This window comes from Echeneis naucrates, chromosome 6 (assembly GCF_900963305.1).
Source record: "Echeneis naucrates chromosome 6, fEcheNa1.1, whole genome shotgun sequence".
Taxonomy (NCBI): domain Eukaryota; kingdom Metazoa; phylum Chordata; class Actinopteri; order Carangiformes; family Echeneidae; genus Echeneis; species Echeneis naucrates.
The window spans coordinates 16,076,912-16,101,999 of NC_042516.1; the positions used below are offsets into that span (position 1 = coordinate 16,076,912).

The 25,088-nt window shown below is 44.7% G+C and overlaps 2 protein-coding genes across 2 annotated transcripts; both read right to left on the bottom strand.

The window, feature by feature from the left end:
* Positions 1-46: 46 nt before the first annotated feature.
* Positions 47-6,602, bottom strand: znf628 (zinc finger protein 628). The gene is made up of 8 exons (XM_029503924.1): positions 6,390-6,602; positions 5,488-5,560; positions 4,466-5,404; positions 4,150-4,320; positions 3,715-4,048; positions 3,284-3,438; positions 2,511-2,753; positions 47-2,380 (listed from the first exon to the last, which is right to left on the bottom strand). Exons 1-8 carry the CDS (start codon positions 6,590-6,592, stop codon positions 368-370), a joined length of 4,131 nt encoding a protein of 1,376 aa, XP_029359784.1. The 5' UTR covers positions 6,593-6,602; the 3' UTR covers positions 47-367.
* A 1,742-nt stretch (positions 6,603-8,344) lies between these two features.
* On the bottom strand, positions 8,345-14,161 carry il11a (interleukin 11a). Its single transcript, XM_029504135.1, has 5 exons — positions 13,771-14,161; positions 12,809-12,966; positions 9,873-9,968; positions 9,592-9,753; positions 8,345-9,443 (listed from the first exon to the last, which is right to left on the bottom strand). Exons 1-5 carry the CDS (start codon positions 13,775-13,777, stop codon positions 9,264-9,266), a joined length of 603 nt encoding a protein of 200 aa, XP_029359995.1. The 5' UTR covers positions 13,778-14,161; the 3' UTR covers positions 8,345-9,263.
* Between the last annotated feature and the right edge of the window lie 10,927 nt (positions 14,162-25,088).

The window sequence follows — 25,088 nt, forward strand, 5'->3', positions numbered from 1 at the left end:
AAGATTAAAAAATAAATAAATAAAATAAACGAAACATTCATTAATAATTACTACAATTTATTAATACAATTGGGAAGAAAGTAGGCAATTTACAACACTTATTCACAAACTTATTTACTTAATAAACATGCTGCCAATGACAGCATCAATTAAACTAATATGTTCAGGAATATTTTGAGGTCCATGTACAGCCCATTTGAATGTATAACATTTCTAGTATGTGGCACCATGGCATTACAACACAGTACTCAGGAACTTCTCAGTTCCAGAAGAACTCAAACTGGCTAAAGTGCAAACACACTCGGCTCACCATTAGTGAGGCATTCATTCGCACACATCATTTTCCTCTAACATGCCTGCTGAAATTTTAGTTAGAGAAATGTACGTCTTTAGATTTAGCTATAGGCCCATTTCTTATTGTGTCTTCAGTGCACGACTGTACCTCTGTGTTGGCTGCAGAGTTGTGTTCCTTCACAGACTTTTCATTTTCCTCTGCATTTGTATTCTCATATTTTACCTCAGTACTTTGTGAGAGCTCTCCATCCCCCCCACCCTCCATTCTTCCTTCCCTTAAGCTACTCGTACTGACCTCAATTATGACAATTTCCTCTCCACTTTCCAGTTGAAATATACTTCCCCCACTCTCAGTAACATTACCATTTGCAGCATTGCAACCTGCCCCCTCTTCCCCAATAATTCCCCCTTCACCTTGTATGAGGGCTATCATCTGCATGCCTTCCTCAGCTTCCTGCTCCATTTTGGTCTCACCTCCCAGTTCAAACACCACCTCTTGCCCATCAAGGGGTACCAAGCCTTGAGTTGGTGTGCAAGATAGCTGCAGGCTATTGTCTTGCCCTTGGCTGAAGGTGGCACTGGAGGGACTGCTGTCCTGTGCCTCAGTGTGGAAATGGAGGACATAAGATTCGCCCTGGCTGCTCTCCTCTCCGGCATGTCTCTCAGACTTTTCTCCACCCCATTTGTGAAGAAGTGACATCAACCCCCCATTATCCCCTCCCTTTTCTCCTTCACCTTGCCCATCCGTTTTAAACTGAAGCACAAGTGATTTTCCCTCTCCACCCATTCCCCCATCAACTGCCCCTGCTGTTGCATCCCCTTCAAACTGTAACACATACGAGTCCCCACCCTCCTCAATACTCATCCCCTCCTTTGTCTGTTCTTCATTATCAAAGCACAATACAAACTGTTTCCCTGTAATGGTATCCCCTGTTGTCATTTGCTCAACAGTGGTATGAGTTTTCCTTTCCAGAGTTGCTTTGATAGGACTGCAAGCTGATGCTGTGGCTACGGTGGCGGCTGGTGTAACCGTGGTAACAGCTGATGGGGCTCCTGAGGTGTCCGCTGTGGGAACTACAGAGGTAGAGGATGAAAATGTTGGAACAGTAGTGCAAGATGTTGATAAAGAACAATGGGAACCAGATGACGGTGATGTGGTGGTGTCAGCTGCAGCAACATTCTGTGTGTTGCCGTCTGTTGATAACAACGCCCCAGCTGCAGTATGACTGACAGTAGCTGTTGCAGACTTCTGAAGAGCAGCTTTGGGTTTGCGGCCCCGCCTGCCCCGTGCTGTCCGTGTGCTTTTCCCCAATATGGGCTTAGTCAGTAGAGAGTTAGTTGACAGGGTATGCGTTGGTGTGGCAACTGGAGTGTTTGCATTGTTGTTGTTGTTGGTGATTATGATCCTGGTCTGCTGTTGTTGCTGTGATAGAGTTGGAAACTGGGGTATTGGAGTCTGTGTTTGGTTTAGGACGGGCTGTAGTGCTTGGATGGTCTGTAATACGGGCAGAGTCTGTGGCTCCAGAGCTGGTGGAGGATTGTTTGTTGTGGGAACAAGAATCAAGCTGGACTGGCTGCCGTTGTTGGAGGGACACTGCAGCAGGAGGAAATTTTGGGGCTGCGACGGAGGTGGTGGTGGAGGAGGAGGAGGGGTAGGTGCTGGGGATGACAGAGGAATGAGTTGCAGGCCACTGGCTGTCTGAATCATAAAGTAGTTCTGGGATGTATTGGGGGGAATATTAAGTGCTGGTTGGGACACAATCAGACTGCCATTGTTTCCTGAGGCTTCCAGGGTGATGGGGTTGAGCAAGGTTGTGGTTGTTGTTACTCCTCCAACACTGGCTTTCACAGCCACACCATCTTTACCTCCTCTGGCAGGGCAGGGCATGGGAACGCTGTTGCCATGGGTACGGATGTGCCTCTGCAAGTAGGAGTGCATAACAAACTCCTTAGAGCAGTATGGGCATTTGAAGTCCTTGCGTGAGGAGTGTGTGCGAAGGTGGAGTTGAAGGTTGGAGGAGTGTGTAAAGCTTTTATTGCAGTGTGTGCACTGAAAGGGTCTTTCACCAGAATGGGTGCGTTCATGCTGCTCAGAGAAAAGAAACCAACGGAACAGAGAAGAGAAATGCAGAAAACAGTTGGTGAGATCAGAAAAAACGATGGAATCCAAATAACACAGAATCGACTTCAGTTCACAGCCAAATCTTTACACTGACCTGTTTAAGGTTTGATGTCTGCGAGAAAGACTTGGAGCAGATGGAGCATATGTGGGGCCGCAGTCCAGAGTGCATCTGACTGTGTCGCCGCAGACAGCTGGTATTTTTGAAGGACTTACCACACTCTTTACACACATATGGCCTCTCACCTGTGTGCTGCCGCAAATGGTACTGGTAGTGAGAGCTCCATTTGAAAGTGAGTGGGCAGTGAGGACACTGAAACGCCCTTACACCTGTGTGTACCTGAGTAAAGTGTAATAGGTAAAACAAAACTTCATTACTGAAATTTTTTTGGCAATAACCTGCAAGTTTTTAGTGCCCCACCAAAACCGATACTCAATTTTTTTTTTTTTTTAATAAATCAAGATTCTAAACTCTTCTGGACATATTTTCTGGTGGGCTATAAACTTGGCCAATATTTTGTGACTTCGAGTGTGTGTTCTAATGAGTACAACATGGCACAAGGAATATTAAATCACATGAAATAAAGACTGTTACAGCTGAAGCATTGTGTGATAAAATCTGCTTAGCTGTGAGAGTGCTGTAACGGCAGTGTGTTATTGTACAGGAATGAGTTGTTATTGCTATTTGGATTTGCCTATTGTAGACATCAATCATCTGCCGGGGTATGTTCTAAACTGGAGAGTCACACCACCTGTAAACTAGAGGAACGTGGCCTTCTTTAATTTTTCTAATTAAACTAGATCACATTTCCTGAAATTTAGCTCCAATTCATTTGTCTCAGAAAAACACAACAGAGGAGTGAGTCTTACCCTCTGATGGATTGAAAGCAGGGATGACCTTTTAAAACTCTTTCCACACTCAGTGCAGCGGTAGGGCCTTTCCCCAGTGTGATCTCTCATGTGGTACTTCAGCCCAGATGAACCTTTGAAGGCTTTTCCACACTCTGAACAGCGGTATGGCCTTTCTGTATGCAAGTGTGTGAAACAAAAACAAAACATTTTAATCACAGGAACTACAGAATTAAACATTCTTTTTGTTTCCTGATTGCCAGTCATTTCCGATGACAGCCATTTTCAGTATGAATACAGCACGGCTAGCTTTGCATTAATGAAAATACCAGTGCCGGTGGAACGTATATACGAAAATTCACATGCAGATAGGTGATGGGTTGAATTTCCTAATGTACTGACAAATTTTTTTACATAAATTTCCACTGTCCTGAAGTCCATTCTGCCTTTACCTCCAGCAGGTGTGCTCTTGCTGGCTCCTGTCTTTTTGGGGGCTTTGGTCGGTTTGGCTGGCTGCTCCTCTTGCTCTTCTCCAACTGTAATGATGTCGACATGTATCTCCCTCTGGCCTTCCTGCTGCTTGTCTGCCTGGCTGGGAGAGGAGGGCAGGGGGAGAGACAGAGAGAGGGATGGAGGGCACACTATTTCCGCCTCTGCCTCAGCCAGGAGACGCTGCTCTGGAGTGTGGGAGTGCTGGTGGGTGAGAAGTGAGGAGAGAAGAGGAAAGGAGCGGTCGCAGGCGGAGCAGCTGAACTGGGAGCGGGACTGTGATGAGAGAGAGTGCATCTGGAAAAACAGAAAAGGAGTACCGGAGATGAAGGTTATCATGGATATCTGTATCTGTGTAATTCTGCCAGTAGCGGAGCTGCTATAAAAGCAATCCTCACCAGTGACATATGTCTATTGAGGCCTCCACTGGTCTTGAAGGTCTTACTGCAGTAGCCACATGACAGCCCTGCCCATGTGGTTCTGGCCTCTGGCTGAACGGTCTCAGAGCTCTGAGTCACCTCGGTGAAGCTCTGCAGCAGGTCAAACTGGGCCTGGGTGGTGTCCACATTCTGAGGACAGACCAAAGGAAGTAACACAATCAAAACCCCATAGCTTCCGTTTAAACTTATTGACTTTACAGCATGGGATACAAAATTTTATTTTGATTAAATTAATATTATATCTATTTGTTATCTGATTGAGCCCATCACTTACTGCATTGTTGCTATCTGCACCTTCTGTCAGTCCAAGGAGAACCTCTGTTGTTTGTCCATTTTCAGCCACTGTGGTAGTTTCCACCACCTCCTCAAAGTCAGCTAGCAGGTGTCCAGCTCCAACAAGCCCATCCCCAACCTCCATCCCTGGCCCAGGCCCTGTCTCTCCACTGGCCCTGTTCTGCTCTGGAGCTATGTGGATGGCCTGGTGCTCCTCCAGCTCTGTTTGTGTGCCAAAGGTATGACTGCAGCTGCCACAGCTATAAAGCAGCACACTGGCCCCGGTGTCAGTGCTCAGGTGAACCTCTGTTCCGATAGCCCCAGATGCACACACATCCTCCCCAGATGGGGTGAGGGTGAGCTGGGGGAGAAGGCTTGGATTCTGGCTGGATGAGGTGGTTGACAGGAACACTTCTTCCATCCCCACCCCAACTCCATCAGTTCCTTCCTGGCTCACAAATCCTACCATGTCCGTCAACATGGATGATGTCACTTCCTCTGTCCCTACCACCACCTCCACTACCTCATTCTCCTTCCTTGCATCCTCTCCCCTTTTACCCTCCTTCCCTCCTGCATTGAGGTTGGAGTGAGAGTTTTTGTGCAGTGCCAGGTTTGATGAGTGTGTGAAGCTGCGTCCACACTCGCCACAGATGTATGGCCTCTCCCCTGTGTGTATCCTCATGTGCTGCCTCAGGTTAGTGGATTGAGTGAAGGATTTGTTACAAACCGAGCAAGTGTAAGGCTTGAGACCAAGATGGACATTCTTGTGTCTGCGTAGACTACTTGAGTTCTTGAAGGCCTTGGGGCAAGTGTCACAAGGGTATGGACATTCTCCAGTGTGCTGCCGAAGGTGATACTGGTAGTGAGAACTCCATTTGAAGGTCAAGGGACAATAGGGGCACAAGAAGGTACGCACACCAGTATGGACGCTTTGATGGACCTGAAGACAAACAGACAAAGATGGAAAGGCCTTTGCAAAATGAAACTTTTCTTTTCCTTTGTTCTAAAATTTTTATGTCTCACCTGGAGCAGAGAGGAGCGTTTGAAGGCTTTGCCACAGTCTTGACATTTGTAAGGTTTCTCCCCTGAGTGAGACCTACAATAGACATAACTATTTAGTGGGATAGCAAGGTTATGTAGAGTTATTAAAAGCTTGACACCTAATTAGCGTAGAAATACAGAGCAATAGTTTCTTAGGCTTCACTGGCAGTCGAGTCGCTGCAATAATAAAAAACTATTCATTATGGATTTCAGATAGTAATCTGCTACCTTAAATTTCCTGGCTCCAGTGTTCTGAAATGTACTGTTCTGGCTGTTATGATATGGTCCTGTAACTCTTCTCCCTTGCCAATATTCACTCCCACTATGATTCACTTCACTTAATACTGAGCAGGAATTTCCTGTTTTCAAGTTTTATCTCCAAGCAGGCTCAGGTGGACTTGCAGAACAATTTGTTAAAATCCGGTCCAACACATAGCTGATTTGTTGGATTTGCAAATTATTAGTATTCTATTTAAGGGTGAACCCATTGTTTTGTTAAATGTTACACTATAAGGGAAAAAAAAAAACAACAACAAAAAAAAAAACAGCATTACCTTGACACACTATTTACAGTTTATAATCAATTTTCTCAATATGTATTTACCAATCTTAGTGGTATATTGACATCACATTGGTTTCTCACCCCTGAATGCTGGAGACTTTGTTGCAAGCTAATGAGAGTGCACTTCAAGCCTTTGGCTTCTGGTACGTGCTGTATGAACCTGTTAGGGTGTTAAAATCCTCATTTGTTTGTATACACCTAACCCATACACTACTGACTCTCACTGCTCCATTTTGGATGTTCAGGAACATAATCATAAAATTTTAGACAGTTTGTGGTGGTGGGGGCAATAAAAGTATGTCACAGTATCATTAAAGTATACCGTTGGTGGTACAGCAGAGCAGAGGAGCCCTTGAAGGCCTTGGGGCAGAGGTTGCAACGGTAGGGTCTCTCATTGTTGTGGCTCCGCTGGTGGTGAGTCAACCTGGACGACCACCTGAAGCTCTTGCCACAGTCCAGACACTGAAAGGGATGGTCCGACTGCTTGGTCTGCTGGGCTGGTCCTGACACAGATGATGTCACCATGTCCAGAACCACCTCCTCTCCCCCCTCTACCACCCCCTTTTCCCCCTCCACAAGCTCCCCTCTCTCCCGGTCGTCCTCGCCATCCTCTCCAGAGCCAAGCAGGGATGGGAAAGGAGAGAGGGAGGTGGTGGACTGAGGCGGTAACAGTTCTGCTTGGACCACCAAGGCCACTGAGTTAGCCATTACAGGGCGAGCTGGTGGCAGACGACAGTTTTCCTAAGAAACTGGTGTGGGTCAGCTCTAGAGCAGTATCATTGTGTTTTCTTTCACCTCGCCATGTTTTCTTCTCTGTGTTTGGGTAACTCCTTCCCTGTCAGCCACAGGAGGCTCCAGCTGCCATCCCAAAGTGGAGAGCTCAGGACTGGCCTGACATGAGTTGAAATGGAAATAAACAGTGTTATAAGTTGTAACTCCTGCTGAGAAGGGCCCCTTTAAATTCCTCCCCCCGCCTCCCTCCCACTCTCCGGTCTATGAGGCTGGCGGTCCCCCCCTCCCTGCCGCCGTCTTTCCTCTGGCCGTCGGTCCCCGCAGTGCGGTGCCTGCCGCTAACACAAAAACACACAGCTTACAGCTACGTTACACACAAAGCTGCTTTATAAGTGTACTCTAATGTATCCAGTGGACTGTGCAAACCCGGCGGCAACAACGACTAGCTCCAGTTTTCACGGTGTAAACACAAACAGTTACTGGCCTGCATTTAAAGCTAATCTAGCCCTCGTCACTGCGGAATAGCTCCGTTTAACAGCTGCAGACGGATGTGCACGGACTCAGGCCGGAGCAGTACTCACCGAGCATCTTTAACTCATCTTAAACCTATTTTGTTGATATTAGGAAAATGAAGTGGGTACCGCAGTGCTAATCCACACAACCTTAACAATAAACACAGCACAAACTAACAGCAGTTCTCCGCCCGATGCCGCCTCCCAAGAACAGCGGCGCCGATTGGCTGTTTGCTCCGATAGATGAGACACTGCTATTGGACAGGAGCCTCAACAGACAGATTGACGTTTGTAACCCTCATTTAAAAATATTTCTTACATACAAATTTCAAGATTTGTAACTATTGTTGATATTATTACACCTTATTATCTTCAGAAACTGTTTACAAAACATTTTTAGCTTTAGTTGTGTGTCCGCTATATTCTTACAATAGCGCGCAGATTTATGGGTAATGTAGTACATGTATGTGTCTGTCGACTTTACCATGCAAAAATGCACTCAGATCCATTGTGCACATTCTTTAGTATTTATTTCACCAAGGCACATATTTCACATTGAGGCCAATCAGTGTGTGGAAGAGGCAACTTGATGTTACAACAATAATTTAAACATGATGGTGTAATTATAGTAAATAGGAATAAAAACTGTATAAAAGTACAAAAAGACAGGAGACTTGCTCCGCTGCAGCACAAAATAAATAGATCCACCAAGTTACTTAAATAAATAGTCAATACTGTAACAAATACTAGAATAGGAATGAACAAAAAATTATAGTGATAAAATTGGTAAAGTATTCTACATTATATTATAGAAAACACCATAACACACAAAGCACTGTATGCAACAATTTACATTCTTATATGTTTATGTACACCTGTACAGAACTTAGTGTCACAATACATAGTATTTTAAGGCTTTGGGTGTTTAACCAAAAAAAAAAAAAAACAACAACACACTTTTCTACCCCAAAGCACATGTTAAAAATCAGCCATCTCACTAATTCAAGAGGCTAACCTTAACAAGTTTGTGCAAAGAATTTAATCAGGTCCATCAGTGCTCGGCAACAGGGCACATTCATACAACTTTACCACAACATTAAATATGCCTCCTCATGCAGGATGCAAAAAACAGGCATCAAAAATAGAGACTCTGCCCATGTTAAGGATAATATTCACTTCTCTTTGGCTGCCATCCTGACATTTACAAATAAAAATAATTCATTTCATAGGCCATTAATCGATACATCAATAAGTGACACAAATAACATGGTTAGAAGATGCCATTTTCATCATCTAAAACGTTTACTTTTAAGGGCACTGTGAGTGAGAGATAGTGAAAAATTGGTTATCCAAAATGTATGCTACATCTACTGGACGAATTAAGGCTGAAGAAATACAAAAACAGAAAGTAAATTAAGTTAATCGAAACAAAAGTCGTTATCAGAGCTATAGGTTCAGGAAGTGCTACTATGTTTTTCTTGAGGATCAGTGAGACACAAGACAACAAGAAAGTTTACAAAGATGTGGGCAAAAAATTCACGTTAATACAGAAATAAAGATAAAGAGAGTGACACATTACAACTTCAAATAAATAAAATTAAATAAATTACTAACTAGTCAATAAATAAATAAATACATAAATAACAAGGTCATGAACAAGGCCTTTGGGAGAAAGTTTGGGGAATAATGAACTGATCATCATAGTTAAACTGGTTGTTTGCTTTAACGGGAATCTTGATGGTCATAACTGGCTGCAGTGTAGTGCATCCTCACTGGCTCTTTTCATTGATGGAAAGAAAACATTCTTCAATGTACATGTAATTGGCTGGTGTTTAGGCCTCTTAAGGGATGCTATTGACTACAATGCCCACTGACATGGTCCTAATTCCCCTCCGGCTGAGGCGGGATTCCAGGTATGCTCATGGCTCTGCAACCAAATAGTTCATTGGTCATCATTGCACTGCAGTAACTTTGGGCTTGAGGCTGATGAATGCTCTGTATGCCCAATCACAGAAGAGCTTGAAGTGTTGTAGAAGCTCATGGCTGGACTGCAGGACATCGAACTGATAGGGGAGGTGAGGCGGGAGAGAGGGGGTAGCTGGAGCCACCCTCGGCGCTTCAACTCGTTGCATCTGTGGAAGAAGAGACAAGCAAACAAACGTGAGAAAAATCACTCAAATGAAATCAATTAAACCATTTACTGCTCAAATTTCCATCGAGTGATTTCACATTTAATCCTGAACTCAACTGAGGTTGGAGAAGGGAAGCTGAACTTTTTACCTGACGATGCAGCAGGCTGATGAGAGATTTCATTTCTCTGATCATCTCGACCAGCTTGGGCACTCCAGGGTGGTGGTGCTTCTTTGAAACTTTGTTCAGCCACTCAAAGTGGTGCTCATATAGCTTCAGGTCAGCGTGCAGCTGAGAGAGTGTGGGCTTCAGCTAGAAACAACACAGACATACTTTAGAGACTCAGCCTGGGTGTGGCAAGATGTAACTGTTTGGAGAGAAAAAGACCAGCAACTCTCCCCTCACACACAAATGCATTATCAGAGCATTACCTCAAGATTGTTGAAGTCATTGGCTGATCTGTTGCTCATTTCTGGCAGTGACCTGAATCTATGGGGCTCCACATCTGAGTCAAATGCATGCTCCCTCTGAAAGAGAAAACAACACACAGAGCAGCCCATTAGTAACTTGCATCAGCGCAATTTTACTCATCCTGAGACAAGTCACGGCAACACGAGGAAAGTATTAGTCTAGCACCTCGATTGGATGACTGCATTCTGTGCTTAGAGACAGTAGCTCTCACTGAGGGGAGTGTGGTTGATTGGGTCAGTGTAAGTTCACCCACATTCTGCCTCTCCAAATGTCAACAATAAGAGCAAATGACCTGAACCCACAGGATGTTTTCTACAGGGACTGAGGAGAACAACATATGCAGTGACTAAGAAAGCTTCAAGTGGGACAGACAACACAGGGCTGTAGGGAAACTCCAGGGTCACAGCTATAAAAAGATGTCATGACGCAGTGCTGCTGCCCAGCTTGAGATGCGTTGTAAACTACGTCCTGACAGCAGATGTAGCTCCCATTGTGGCCAGAAGAGGGGGATAAACAACCTGAGGTGCAGGTTTCTGAAATCCCACTTTACAAAAGCAGCTGTACTCAGTGCTAGTACAATTTAGAATTAAATATGTTGGCCTAATGCAGTAATGAAAGGGGATAAATGCAGATGACCGATGCGTCTTGCGTCATTTCCAATCAGTAGAGGAAAATAACAACATTAGCATGATGGCTGCTGAGAAATGTTTTGTGTAAACAGGTTGTGTGTGCTTTAAGCTTCCTTTACCGGTTATGCTGTTTTCGCTCTACTGTTTACTTCCACTTGTTTGTGTTGTTGTTGTTAAGTCATGAATGTACAGCATTGTTTCTCATGTCGCTCACTCATGTCTTTTATAATGGCCCACTTATGTTTGTGGTCCAATGTTTTGTCTCTGTTGCTTTTGTCCTCTTCCATCTCTTGCTTCCCTCTCTCCCTCCCCCTCTCCTTTCTCTCTCTCTCTCTCTCTCTCTCTCCCTCTCGTTCTTGCTCTGTCTCATACCAGGTGCACAAGCACATGCAACATCACATGCACATGTGCATGCATGCACACACATACACCACTGGCTTGTCATCTAGTTGGCTCTCTGATCTCTTCATCTCTTGTGGTTTTTGCGCCATCTTTCTTAGCCTTTAATTCTCCCACTTATCCTCCTTTTTCTTGCTCTCTCCATCGCAGATCATGACCTCACCCAACAGCCTAGCATCCAGCCTTTTTCTTCCTGAATGCAAATACTGGAATGTGATAAATCTTTTAGATTTCAATCAAGTCACTTTGCTGTGGCGACTGAAAGCAAAACACTAAACACCGCACCTACACAACCATGGCTATTTACAGAGACCTCAACATGCACACACACACGACCACAAAAATGCATACGCAGACCTGTATGCAGACATAGCTACATTGGAACCAATACAGTATGCATGCAAACACATTCAGACCCACTCACACAGATACATGTCAGGTCAAAAGATATGATGAAAACGTGCACACACTTTTCTCTCTTCACAGCATCAATTTCATCATTTTTTGCATCATTTTTTCCATTCCATTTATCTTTCCTTACTCAGGAAACGTTATGAACATTTTGCAATCCCATGCAATGAGGATAAAAGATGAAGTTAAAATATTGTCATATTACTGAACACCGTGTAATACTGTCCCTAACATTCTTTGATAATGCTCTTTCTTCACATCACAGACTCAACTACTGCTTCAAAATATCTGAGCATTGTTTTAAAGCAAGAGATCTACACACATACTCTCTGAACCGAAGACTAGAGAGAGTATTCAGCTATTTTTAATTTCATCCACTGAACAAAAGATCTTAAATATTTGCATAATGCAAAAATAAAATCTGGATCAGTCATGTGTAACCAGAGATCCAGAGATATGATGCAGCTTTTTTTCACCTGTTAAAACAGTGTTGATACACAATCACCAGCTGGAGCCAAATCTTGGCCAAGTTCTCAAATCTGATTTTCCTACTCACTTGACTGTCAACAAAGTATGATTTGGGCCAGAATTGTCAGCATAGTATGTGCGGGTGATTCACATTTGATAGAATAGAAACGCTTCCAACTCTATCCACATTTCCAGACTAACCACAGAACATAAACATGTTTCTATGTAAACAGGCATGTCATATACTCTGCTGTCAGTTCACAGATGCTATGCTTGGCAGTTCAGGCTTAGTTGAATGTAGGGACTGTCCTAATATGTAGTTCTGAGTTTGTCTTTAGTGGAGATATTAAACCAATTCCAAGAACATTATGTTTTGTTTCTCTTTCCTTTTGACCACATCATGTTTCTTGCTCGACCGTCGGTATTAGTGGGTGTTTATTCTTCCTTACTGCATGAGACTTGATATAACTTCGAGTGCATGTTCACTGAACCGGAAAAAGGTACAGGCCTGGCCACCAATCTTTGTGCTACCGCCACCAGTCAGGTGACCTGATAGACAAAGAGTCAGACTTCCCCTCCCTCCAGAGTGCAGTGTAGATTAAAAGTGAGATCACTCAGTCAAATCTCCCCTGAAGCTCTTGCTGCCTTGATCTAAGCATGCAAATGGACTTTGACCAGTCTGTCATCAATGAAAGCAGCTTAAGTCAGACTGAAGTCCTGAGCAAACCTAGCTGAGCACAGCCAAACAGTGTTTCCACTGAAGTGGATGATGTAAGGTAGTAGTTTGAAGTGCGAGCTGCAAAGCAACATTAGCACCAAAATCCATTTATGAAAAGATCAATCAAAGCAGGCTGTAGCGCTGCAACACACCAGCACCTTCCTCCACCCTCACACTGACAATTCAATTAGGATGGAGGAGCCAGGGCCCCATCTTCCTCTCCTCCAGTCAGTGGGAGGCTGCTTATCGTCGCCACTGCATCTTCACTTACCAGCAGTTCTTGGGTGAGCTTCATTAGATTTTTGGTCTGATTGGACAGTTTATCCATGTCAGTGGGCCGCCGTTGTGGGACCGGAGAGGCAGACGTGAACACAGGCAGCTGAGCCAATAGCAGCGAGAAGAGCAGAGATGAGGAGGAGTCGAGCAGCACTGCAGGGGTAGAACAAAACGGAAGCAATTAGTGGAGAGGCGCTGTCATCTCGCTATAATGATAATGACCTCAGGCCACGGCTGTCAGCTCCAGGGGAAGATATTGCACCATAATATAAACAATAACTCCAGACTTGGCAGGAGAATCCCGAAGAGCTTCAGTGTCAGAGTCATGTTTTCGCACGCTGAATGCAAATCATTATATCATTAAAAAGCCAGGCTTTGACACTGAATATCACCATCACTCCTTTACCTTAAGCAACGCAATGAATGCTGCTGATTGTCACACCTGCAACTGGATAGGTACGTGAGTTGGTGGTATAAATTATATAGACCAAGCCAAGTCAACTCCCTAACAGTAAGCTCATTCATTCTTTTCCTTTCAAGTTCAAATACAAGGTAGACTAAGTATTAAAAGGGAACCGCAGTGGTGTTGAAATGATGAATGCTTGATAATTACAGGTGAACCACAAGAATCGCAGCCAAAACAACACTGCAAGAGCATCTGAGCTCACTATCCTGGTGTAACTTGAACAGCTGAGGGAATAAAGTTAGTCAGGTAAAAGTTAGAAAAGTTGTTGCAAAAAAAAAAAAAAAAAAAAAAAAAAAGTAAATCGTCAAGTTCAGAATTAAACCTCCAAATAAAAAAAACTGTATGTCAATAAAGGGGCGATAGCACACCATTGTGATACAAACGACAAAAACAAACACTGTTCAAGATTATGACATGACAGAGCAACAAGGAGTGATAATTAACACACCGTGCATTCAGAAAAATCAAAACACACTCACACCGTCACTTACATTTCATATTGGTTCGGATCCAAGAGATGGGGAAACAGCAGACAAACGAAGATAAATAAATAAATAGAAAATTAATAAATAAATTCAGCTCCGGAAATTGTCACGTGCTCCGGTTTCTTCTTCGCACTATTTAGTCAGAGTGAGGAGGAAAGTTGTCAGAATGAATGAGAGAGCCAAGAGGAGACTGGAGCCACTCAGAGAGAGAGACACACAGAGACAGTGAGGAAAAGAAAGGTAAAAGTCAACCTCAAGTCAAACTTTCTGTCCTGAGCAAAAAGTTTGAGATGAGCCCCTGTGCTCTTTATGGAGTGCTGGAGGCAGAGAGACACTTAGACAGTTAGGAGAGAGAGAGGCAACAGAAATGCAGAGAGAGGGATGCGAGTGTGGTAAGTCCAATTTTTGCGCGCAGTGAAGTGTTTAGGCTTGTTTAAAACTTCCTTTATAAAGACGTCGGGCCTATGACACATCGGCAGTGACTCACTTCATTCATAAAAACACACACACACACGCTCTCTCCCTCCTCTCTCTCCCTCCTCTCTCTCTCTCTCTCTCTTTCCTCCTCCCCTCCCTGCTGCCCGTCTCCCTTTGCGAAACTTTAAAAAAATGTTCCGTTGTTTTTTTTTTCCTCTATCACTTTCTCCCGTCCTGTCCTGTCCCTATCTCCTGCACTTCCTCCGTCGCATCCCGCTACCTGTGCCAATCAGTCCCATCTACCTCTTTTTATCTTTCCATCTCCAAATCTCTTCCCCCCTCTCTCTCTATCACTGCAGACATTTTATAAAAGCCCATTGTTTTCATGTGTATCAGCATATCTCATGTAACCATGTATCTTTTGGAGCTCTAGTCTGACCTGCCCCTGTCTTTTTCTAGTGCTCTCTGGTGTTTTGTGCTGAGCTCAAGGATGAAATGTCACTGAGTGTGTTTCCACTTGTGTTATTCAATTTATGGCCGGGCTCTTTTAGGCTACACACGCCACATTCTCTGTAATAGAGCTAATACACACAGCAAACACCTTTTCTCTCCCATATTTCTCTCACCCCTTGCTCTTTTTTTTCAGAGCCCCTCCTGAGACAGCAGCCTGTTATTTCCACTGCCCCCCCCCCCCTCCCCCCCCCCTTACCCCCCACCCACCCACCTCCTTCTATTTTTTTTCACTCCTTCTCTCCCTCTCCAGGGTGAAGGAAAGAGTGAGGAGTGAGAGACGGATAGGACCAGGAGAGAGGTGTTGTTGTCCAGACCAGAAGGGGCCTCTGAAAGTGTTGCATAGAAACAGTGAGCGGGCACTCACACACACACCCATACTGTACACACCGCAGGACATTAAAGTAAACACATGAAGGTTATGATGGGTGGTGGGTTGGGTGATAGGGTCAACACAGGAGGCACAAAATCACAAAACATGCACATGGATGTGCACGCACTGTCACGCAGCCAAAACACACTCTGGCACAGAAGCACACACTCTGATACATGCAGAAATACACACACGCCTGTGATTTCTCTCTCTCTTTCACACGCACACAAACAGGCACGTGCACTAACATAGTACACGGCCGCCTGGAAACACTCAGTCAGGTGCAGTAAAGCATGGCCTACTGTTGCAAAGAGCAAAAATTTCTTTCCAGTCATCACAGTTCATCACAGAGGGTCAGTTAGTGCATCATACTGTACACATACTGCATATCAGATGGGAGTCAGACACACACTCACACACACATACGCACACACACAAAGGGAGAGAAACCAGGGAAAAAGCAGAAAACGTTTTTGAGTCTGGGTGTGAGATGAGGAGACCCTCATTCACAGACATACACTCATGGTGTGGTTAAAAAATAATTAGTGGTGGGCCTTGTATGCGCACACACGCACACTCACACATATACACACAGACTTGCCAGTCCAGTGGTGGGCCTACACAGACAAACAAACACCCTCCAAACGATGAGGGCCTGGTGGCAGCAAGTGGGTGGCAGAGTTGTTGTGGTGAAAAAAGGGTCATGCTCTGTTTTCTCGGGTCAACAGGAGAGAAGAAAAGCAGGGAAAGGAGGAGAGCAGGAGAAGGAGGAGAGGAAATAGATGAGTGCGGTTCGATGTAGGGAGATATTGACACACTCGTTCTTTTTAATTTCCCACATCAAAGAGCCGTTTGAAGACACAGCTGGGGAGAGAAGAAAAGAAAGAGTGAAGTTAGTCACTCTCCCTCATTCCCTCTCAGGGCTGCCTCTCATGATGGGGGTCTCCTGGGTGGTTCTGAAGCACATAGTCTTCTGTTAGGCCATCCGCCAGCACTGATCACTCACACACTATGACACTGGGTGGGTGCCCTTTGAGTGTGTGTGTGTCTGTGCGAGTGGGCCCACGTGCATAGATGTCAGTGTGCAAAATAAAAAAGGTTATGTATCTTTGTTTAGACTTTTGTTTTTTGTGTGTGAGAATGAGCACACATTGGCGCATGCCTATTGGAAAAGGGGGAATCCAGGGTTTGTGTAAATGGGTGTGCGTACAGTATATGTGTGTAATTATGGGTATGTGGTGGTAAAAGTGCGGTGTCTGTATAACGTGCATGAAACATCAGTGTTTGTGTGTGCGTCTGTGTGTGTGTGTTTGTGTGTGGCCTTCATATGCTACCCATTACATCACCAATCTGTGTAAACCACCATAGGAGGAGAAACAGAGTGAGACACTCAGACTACGACCTCAAAGACATCAGAGAGGAAGGGGAACCTGTGACAGGGCCTGCCAGCCAGCCTCACTGCCAGACAAACTTTACTCACACAAGCTTCACTCAATTCAGTCATACTTTACACTAGGTTTCCTGTGCGCCATGGCATGTATTCACACATTATTACACTGGCTTCAAATCATTTGAATGCCTCACACTCTTCACTCACTTTTTGCTGGGTTGTTAATCCACACAGTTGCTCAATTCATCCACTATTTGCCAAACTGTAGTATGAGTGTCATATTCTTCATAGCTTATTAATCTGACAAGGAAATGCTTGATAAAGATTGGCTTTTTTTATTATGTTGGGGATTTTTGTTCGCTGTTTACTTTAGTGTGATTAGAGTTATGGTGTGATTGTGACAACAAATACCACAATTTGCCAATTCTGATAATGTTGGTTTGCCCATAAATCTTTATTGCTGCAGGTTCATTTCCATGATGATAAAACAGTTATCCACTGAGACAGGGTCAAATCTGATGTTCTGTCTACCTCAGAGTGTAATATGTAAACAGTTAAAATATTGGCCGTGATGCAACATTGCCAGGACGGTAAAAGGGTTTCTGGGAGAAGAACTAGTAATAAATTCATCACTTTTATGCTGCAGCTTCATTTCCTTCAGGGAATTCCAGCACGGCCCAAGTAAATAAACTCCGAGATTACATTCAAAAGGAAAGCCACAAGTCCGACTCATTACTGTTAATATTTACTCTCCTGCAACAAAACGCTTTCAAATTTCCCCATGACCTCTTATACCTCCTGCCTTCTTTCTCTCTACTCCGTCATTCTGTCCCCCATTCATCCTCTCTACTGTGCTGCCAAGTGCATGACTCTGGCATGGTATGCAATCTGGGGAATTGTCATGGTAACCTTACGCTAACTCCTAACCCATCACCATCATCGCTTTATCCCCCTTTTCCCCTCCACTTGCCCCCGTTTACTTCAACCTACGTCAGAGAGCCAGTGAGTGTGTTAATAGTTGGGAAGCTGGAGGGGGGGATACTGACACACAGAAGGGGGTTGCAGTCATTGGGCAATAAAATGACGTCTCTAACTTTCCCTTTATCACCGTCAGAGATCAGTGTTAATGCACCATTGCGCTCTTTGAATTGGATATATGACAAGACCCCCACCCCCCCACCCCCTGAAAAAAAAAAAGCTCCCTGCTACTGGCGAGGCTTTCTTTGAAAAACTCCCCATGGACTTGATTTTCAAATTATGCGTTTCAATTGCTCTCTTCCTTTTCCATGCCAGTGGCCCGCTCAAGAAAGATATGGCTGTTGTGCATCTGTTGCTTTGCCTTTTTATTAGACCATTAAAGTATGACATTAACCACCATCATTATTGCAGGTTTCCTCCCCAGGCTCAGCTCACAGAGTTGTGCAAAGGACAGGATGCAGAGATGAAAAGGAGAGCAGAAACAAGGGAAGCGAAATATTTTAATCAGATTTCTATTAAACACACATTTACAGCACTTATTTTCTTAGGAAACCAGAGTTTGTGGTCTATAATAAAACACAGTGTACATGTGCGTGCGTGTGTGCGTGCGTACAAGCATGTAACAGTGACACTCAGCCGAAACCTTCTGCCTCTCTGACTCTGCATTGCTCACCTGCTTGCATTCCCTTCGTACTCTTGCTGTGCCCAAGCAATTGCATCTGCCAGCAAGGGAATCTCTGAATGAACTTGTTGGAGCAAAAGGTCACAGACAGAGTGTGAGAGGGAAAAGGAAGGAAAGGGGTGGGGGGGTAGTCGGGGTTGCAGTGGGGGAGTACAGCGGGAAGTAAGCAACCCACGCAAAAGGAACTTTTTACTGTGCAAACACTCTTTCCATGCTCCCTCCATCTCAGACTGGTGTTAATACAGCGGAGAGCCCAGGCCTGTCTAGGAGCTCCCTCCAGCTCCCTTCTCTGCCGTTCTCATTCGCCCTAAACATTCTTTCCTCCCCTGTCATTGCGTGTCCTGTCTGCATCCCTCTCCTCATCTCGTCCTCCTTTCAATGTGCTTCCCCCTCAGCTCCCTCTCACTTTCTCTTACACACTCACTCAAGGATGTGAGCTTCCATCTCACATCCTTGTCTCCTCCTGGTCGCTCTGTTTTCTGTGGCGCTGTCTGTCTGGTGTGCCGGAGAATCAATGAAATATAAACAGTACAAACTTTATCAAATTTAATTTTACCTGATGTGCATGTCAAGACTGAAGTATTTTTATCACCTGGCTGTGGTATCTCTGCCTCAGTGACCATCCCCCCCCCCCAGAAACCTGAAAAAAGCTAAAGAATGAGAGAGGGAGTGTGACAGTCCTATATTTGGTGCATTCCTCCGTGTGCATAATAGTTACCTGGGAGACATTACTCGTGCACACGCTGACCCTTTTGTCGGACTTTCACAATGATTTGTAGAGAGTTACTATATCTGTGTGTTTGTATCAAAGCTGTCCATTACTGGCAGTGTGTCTGCGTCAGATGCGCACTGAGGCAGTTGTCGTGTTATTCTACGGAAGCTGAGAGCTGCTGACAAACGTTCAGGGGAAATCGGGAGGGGTGTGTGTGTGTGAGTTTTTGTTAGGGGCCTGCTGCGCCTCCTGAGACGACAGGAAAGGATGAGGGGAGCAGGAAGACAAAGGGAAGAACACTTGTGCGACGTTGCTTTTTGCCCTGTAGAGTGACATTGTTAATGCATCATGACCAAAGTCAGATGGACGAGAAGATGCCCTTTCGCAGGCAAAACGACAAAGACACGCAAACATACTTTCACAACAACACGTATGCTTACGTGTGCTCTGTCAGATAGTTCACCACCAGCATTGAAAACAATTTATAACCCACTGCCCTCTTAAACCTGACAGGTCCTGTCTGATTTTGTGAATGCTGACGCACTTCGGGCCCCATCATCCCTGTTCATTCATTAAATTAACGCTCATTACACGCTGACAATCATAAATCAACCTCCCATAACAATGATAGCAGATAACACAACTTATAACAGAGCACATGGGCAGCTGTATTGATTCTACGGCCCTTCCGCCGACCACTTCCTGTGCGTCAGCCACGCAGAGTGTGTAAATTTCACCATAACTAAGAGCAAACACAGGAAAGGAAATTTCATATCCGTATGTTGTCACTGTTTATGTTTTGAAAAAGAGTACAGATTGGTGAAAAAGAGCACAACAGTTGTGAGGCAGAGCACATTTGAAAATGTTTGGAAATCAAAAAGACTCCACATTTAGTAAGCTGTGCTGTGACCGCACAGGGAGGGGAGTTGGACCTCAAGTTCACTGAAATGTCAACTTTGGTTTGAAATGACTTTGATTTTGCGCGGCACAGAAGATGCACTGTCTTCTTTTTATAGATTGAAATTTCGGCAGTTGTGAAGTTGAAGGGTTTTTTTTGTTGTTTTTTTTTGCATTCTCTTGTAGAGAAAGAAACATTTACTGTAAATGTTTATATAAACTGAACTATCTGTCCCCTATACTTCTTGGACATCTTATCTCTGCAAAAGTGAGAGTAAGATATGGAAGTGATGTGTTTGCGTGCATTCTTTGTCACCGCCATTTCTATTATCTCCAAGTCCGATGGCCATCATTTACTGTATTTGTGCATCTGCATGAACTGTTATAACCCCACTTTGTCCTCTGCTTTTTTCTTTGTTCATTACATGAACTCACAAAAGCCTTGTTACCAACCCACCATTATCATTGGAAGGCTGTGACTAAGAAGAATGAAATGGAAGTTATTCTAATCTTGCTATTCTCGTTCCCAATGTTTATGTGGACTTTGACCCCCTGCTGTTCCCAATTAGCCACAAATGTCTCTGTCTGGAGATCTTAAAATGCCTTACGTGTCTTCTTCTATCAATAACAGTCTGTGAGCCAAGGACTCAGTAATGAAAGCTATCCTGACTTTTCTATTTTTGGCACAGAGTTCACAGGCATTATCATAACGCCCCTGCCACCACTGCCTTTTTATGTTTCCACTCCCTTGCCTCCCTGGCTCCTCATCCTTTTTCTGCTCATCAATCACCTGGCCCATCCTCATCAGAAGGGACAGCTCTGGATACAAGAATGGTGTAGTTGGCCTCAGCGTCTGCCTTGTGTTACAGACAGTCTCGCATCTGGCTCGGACCCCCGGTAGTGCCAGGAAGCATCGCAGGAATGCAAGGAATGGCCCAGTGAGCGATAAGAAGGAAATTTCCCGCAGCACACTGGACTAAAGGCCCAGAAACAACAGACACACCGAGAATCACAGGGGAGAAATGAAAGGGATGACGACAAAGAGTGGGGTGGGAGGAGAGGGAACAGGAAGCCTGGACAGACATAGGTCGAAGTTTGACACAAAGACAACAGACATGGTGACACTGGCTATCCTAGGAAACCAAGAGCAATGATGAGAGAGTAAAAGAAAGTAACAGGATGGGTTGGGATGACTGGATAGAGACAGGTAAGTGTGGGAGAAAGGAGCTAATGAGCTGTGATAGAGGTGGCAGTAAAAAATCAAAAAAACAAAAACAAAGTGATGCCATGGAAGGGAAAGACTGAATAAAGATTGCAACTGCAAAGACGTAAAACAAACTATGACCAATCCAAAGGGTGTTGGGAGAGGACAAGGGACATGGTGGGACAGGAAAGGACCACAGGAAAGGTAAGCCCCTGTTAATCAAACTCTGATTGGGCGACATTCCGTGGGAGGAGGAGGACCCGCACACATACACCTTACAGGCAGATTTCGTGCTGGTAAATCCTTGGCTGTGACAGACAGCACCTCTTTATGACTCACCAATCTGGCTTTTCTACTGTCTCCCACACTCTGCCATCTGCAGAGGCTTTCAGGCTCAGTTTGAACAGCAAACAGAACATTGCCAAACCCTGATCCAGATTGGCTTCCCCTCTGTAGTGACCTATTTTGTCTACATTCATTTCGTCTGGCTGCTGGTGCTGATTTTCTTGGTGGCCAGTTGGTAACAGGTCTGAGCTGCTAAATTGCAGAAGGGAATGGATTAACTACCACCAGGGTGGATTAACTTCCACCCAAACCTCCAACCCCCATCTCGTTTCCTTGTTTTCTCCTGGATTACATCAGAGTGTAGGCTCCTGTATCTGAGCAAGCACATATCATGCAGTCACACAGGAGGTCAGAAACATGTCTTATATGTTAGACAAGAGGGGTTAATGGGATTTGTGGAGGAGGGCAGGAAGTATAAACAATCCCTCTTATGTGTGGTTTTCTATTCCTCTTTAATAGAAAGATCAGAGATACAGAGGCTGTTTATTGTGATCTAGTTTCTGTTCATGCATACTGATCTTTTTTGTTCCTATCTGGCCAAAACCCAGTCTTTTCTGCATTCAGATCATAAATTATCAGCAATCTGGAAGGAAATTAAACATTATCCATATAACTCCCAGGGTATAGCTTGTATGTCAATGATTCATTCCTGTAATGTGACAGCATAGGCCATAGCCAGTTACAATAACAGAATCGAGATAGTCAAACAATATTCCCAGCCACAATCTGGGCTTCTCCTCTTAAAAGCTACATTCTAATTAATCTTCAAAGTAAAAAAGCATTCTTGCATGACAAAGCAAGTGCTGTTAGTCACCACTCGCATCAAATCAGAGCACTTTCCCGGGTCAAATCAACATTGTAAAGCCTAATAGAGATACAGTAAGTGGAAAAGCGTGATGAGCGGCAACACATGAGACTTTATTTATACTTTATGGTTTGGTTGTACAGAAGGAATTGGGGTCAGAATTTGATCCAAGGAACGTGAACTGTTCTTCCTCTTGGTTGCACGTTTGGGTCAAAATGACTTAGTGTGGTTCCCTGGCTTTTCGACCCATCTGAAACAGCTGACACAAGGCAGAAAGGTGGGTGTGTTTTGAAGTTTTGAAGTGAGGCAGTGAAAGGCACAGGCAGACAAGAAGGAGAGCTGAAGTTTTTTATTTATTTTTTATTTTTTATTTTTCTTGTGTAACTCCATTAAAAGGAACCCCTGGGAAGTTTGGACGACTGACAGCTGAGGTGGAGTCTGGGGCAGCCAAGCAGGAGGGAGAGTGTTTTCATGTGTTTATGTGTGTGTTTCCCTACACTAATGGGGCTATATATATGGCTGCAGGCCCATCTCTCAAGCCCACATTGAGTAAGACCGGGGCTCACCCAGGGGTATAGCAACAGGCCTTGGGGACGACCTGTGGGACACCCCCGTAATACCCCAGGGAGCGATGCTTTTGAGGTGCGGTCCCCCACAACCCTTCACCTCCAATGTGCCGAATCAGTGGAAGGTTGAAACTCAGAGAGTATCCTTGACACTAATATGGAAAAAAGCCTGTTTGGAGCGAATATAAGGGCAAATATTATTCTTCCTGAGCGTAACCACGGCGAGCACCTCTGACCTGGCAGTGAAAGTGCTGAAACAAAAAGCCCAAAGACGTTTTCTGCTCCATCAAAGCAGAGCTACATAAAATAAACATGGCCATCAGATTACCACGCTGAACACGGGGCCGCGTTAGCCCGCGCCGGCCTCCCTGCCGCCCAACCCCATAGCTCTATGGGAGTTAAGTGTGGGGTCTGCTCAGTCAACACCATGACGCAAAATGGAACAAGCCTTTGACAGAAGCCCCAGGCTGATGGAATAAGGCCCCTACCCACAGGCCCACAGGCCCCCCGGCCCGAGAGAAACATACTGAGCACGAACGAGGGAGACAGGAAAACAGGAGGAAGGGAAAGGAGGGAAAAGGTAGATGAGGACATTTTGGGGAAAAAAAGCGGAAAAGAACACCAGCCCAATATTGGTGGAACGGACCTGTCCCAAATTGAGAAGCACACACATAAATGCACTTCTTCCCTGCACAGCCAGCAGCGGCAGGCCAGGACAGACAGCCGCCAGTGGAGAGAGAGCTGGGGCAGGGCAGGGCAGAGCCATGCAGGGTACAGCGGTTGGTGGTAGTGGTTGTAGCTGCCAGTGAGACTGTGAGGCTTAACTGGCTAGTCCCACTAACAGTGGACACCCTCAGCCCAGAGGATCTGACCTCACAGGGGTTCTTTATATCCCTGCGTGCGCTTGTGTGCATTTGTGTGTGGGGGCATGCATGTGCGCACCAAAAAAAGAAAAAGAGAGAGAAAGAGAAAAGTTTGTGTGTTTATGCGTGTGTTTCACATTTGGATGACGTAACTATGAGAGAACAGATCCGTCCCTTGAGAAAAAAAAACAAAGTTTTCTCCTGGCCTTTTAGTCACCTCACTGAGGAGTCGCTGTCCACCTCATTCAAGAGGCTCCCCATCTCCAACCTCATCCACAGTCATCTGTCTGCATCTGACTGATTTCCTTCTTGGCACGGCTGACCTCTCCTGTTGTCTCAAAATCTCTAGCAGATTCCTACACCCCCAGTCTGTCTTTTTGTCTGTCTGTGACCTAACAGAGATTCTTCGCTCCCTTCTTTCCTTCCTGGCCTTAACAATGGACTTAGCCTGGAGCCATTCACAATGTTTCAATCACAGACAGCTTCTGAAATATTTTCTGGGACCTCTGTTTCTTCTGAGCCAGACTTTTAAAAGCAGTATTACTCCCTTTGCTGGTTGGATTAGGATAAAAAAATAAAATAAAAAAAAAGTTCCATTGTTACAAGGAACCAGAATTAGCACTCTGAGCTTAAACCCTCACCCTTTCCCTTGACGTATGACATAAAAAACCTCCTAATGCAGTGACCATTACAGTGACGCAAGACTAAGGTAAAGTATTAACAGATCACAAATAGATAGTGAGGCCATGCCAGGTTGTAGCTGTTAGTGTTAAGTGTGGGAGCCATGGGCTTTTTCTGGTTCCTGAAAATGACTCCTGTGTGCAACAACAATGAACACAATCACTGTGGTCCACTGGGCCTCACACCAGCAGCGTTGCATTACCGCACTTGCCTCCCTACTGTTCTCCTTTTCTTTTCATCCTCCTCTCTTTTCTCCTCTGACTCAGCTGTTTTGTAGGAAACTCCGTCTCTTTGAAGAAAGGAAGAATCTTTCATTACTCGACAGCAGGGAGAGAAAAGGAGATGATAGGGAGAGAATAACTGCCCCATTGTCTTCACCCCGCCCTAGCTCCGTCCACCAGTGATAATTGTGTTGAGCTAATTACAGAGAGCTGCTACAACAGGTGTGGGACTGTGCACCTGGGTAAAGAGGTCTACTAAGTGTGTGTATGTCAGACAGTGAAAAGGGTTGTGTTTGTGTGTGTGTGTGTGACTATGTAATGCTGGGTGAAAGTGTCTCTGTGTCAGTGATTGAGATCACTCAGAACTGTGTGTGTCACATGCTTACTAAACCTTACATGTTACTTAATAGCACTCAGACATTGGTCACCATATTGTATGACAGACTACTGCAGTATCAGACTACCAGCATGGACCTATACCAGTCTAAGGCCCATCTGTCTTTCATTATAAAGCTACAGACTACATCTGTATGACATTACTGGAAAGTTGAAATTAGCACACAAGCAGAGTCTCACTCTCACTCATACACCACATTGAATTTCAAATGAGTGTGATTACAATCACTTAATTGATAAACTTGACCACAGGGAGCCTCATTTTGTGATTCATAATCTATAAC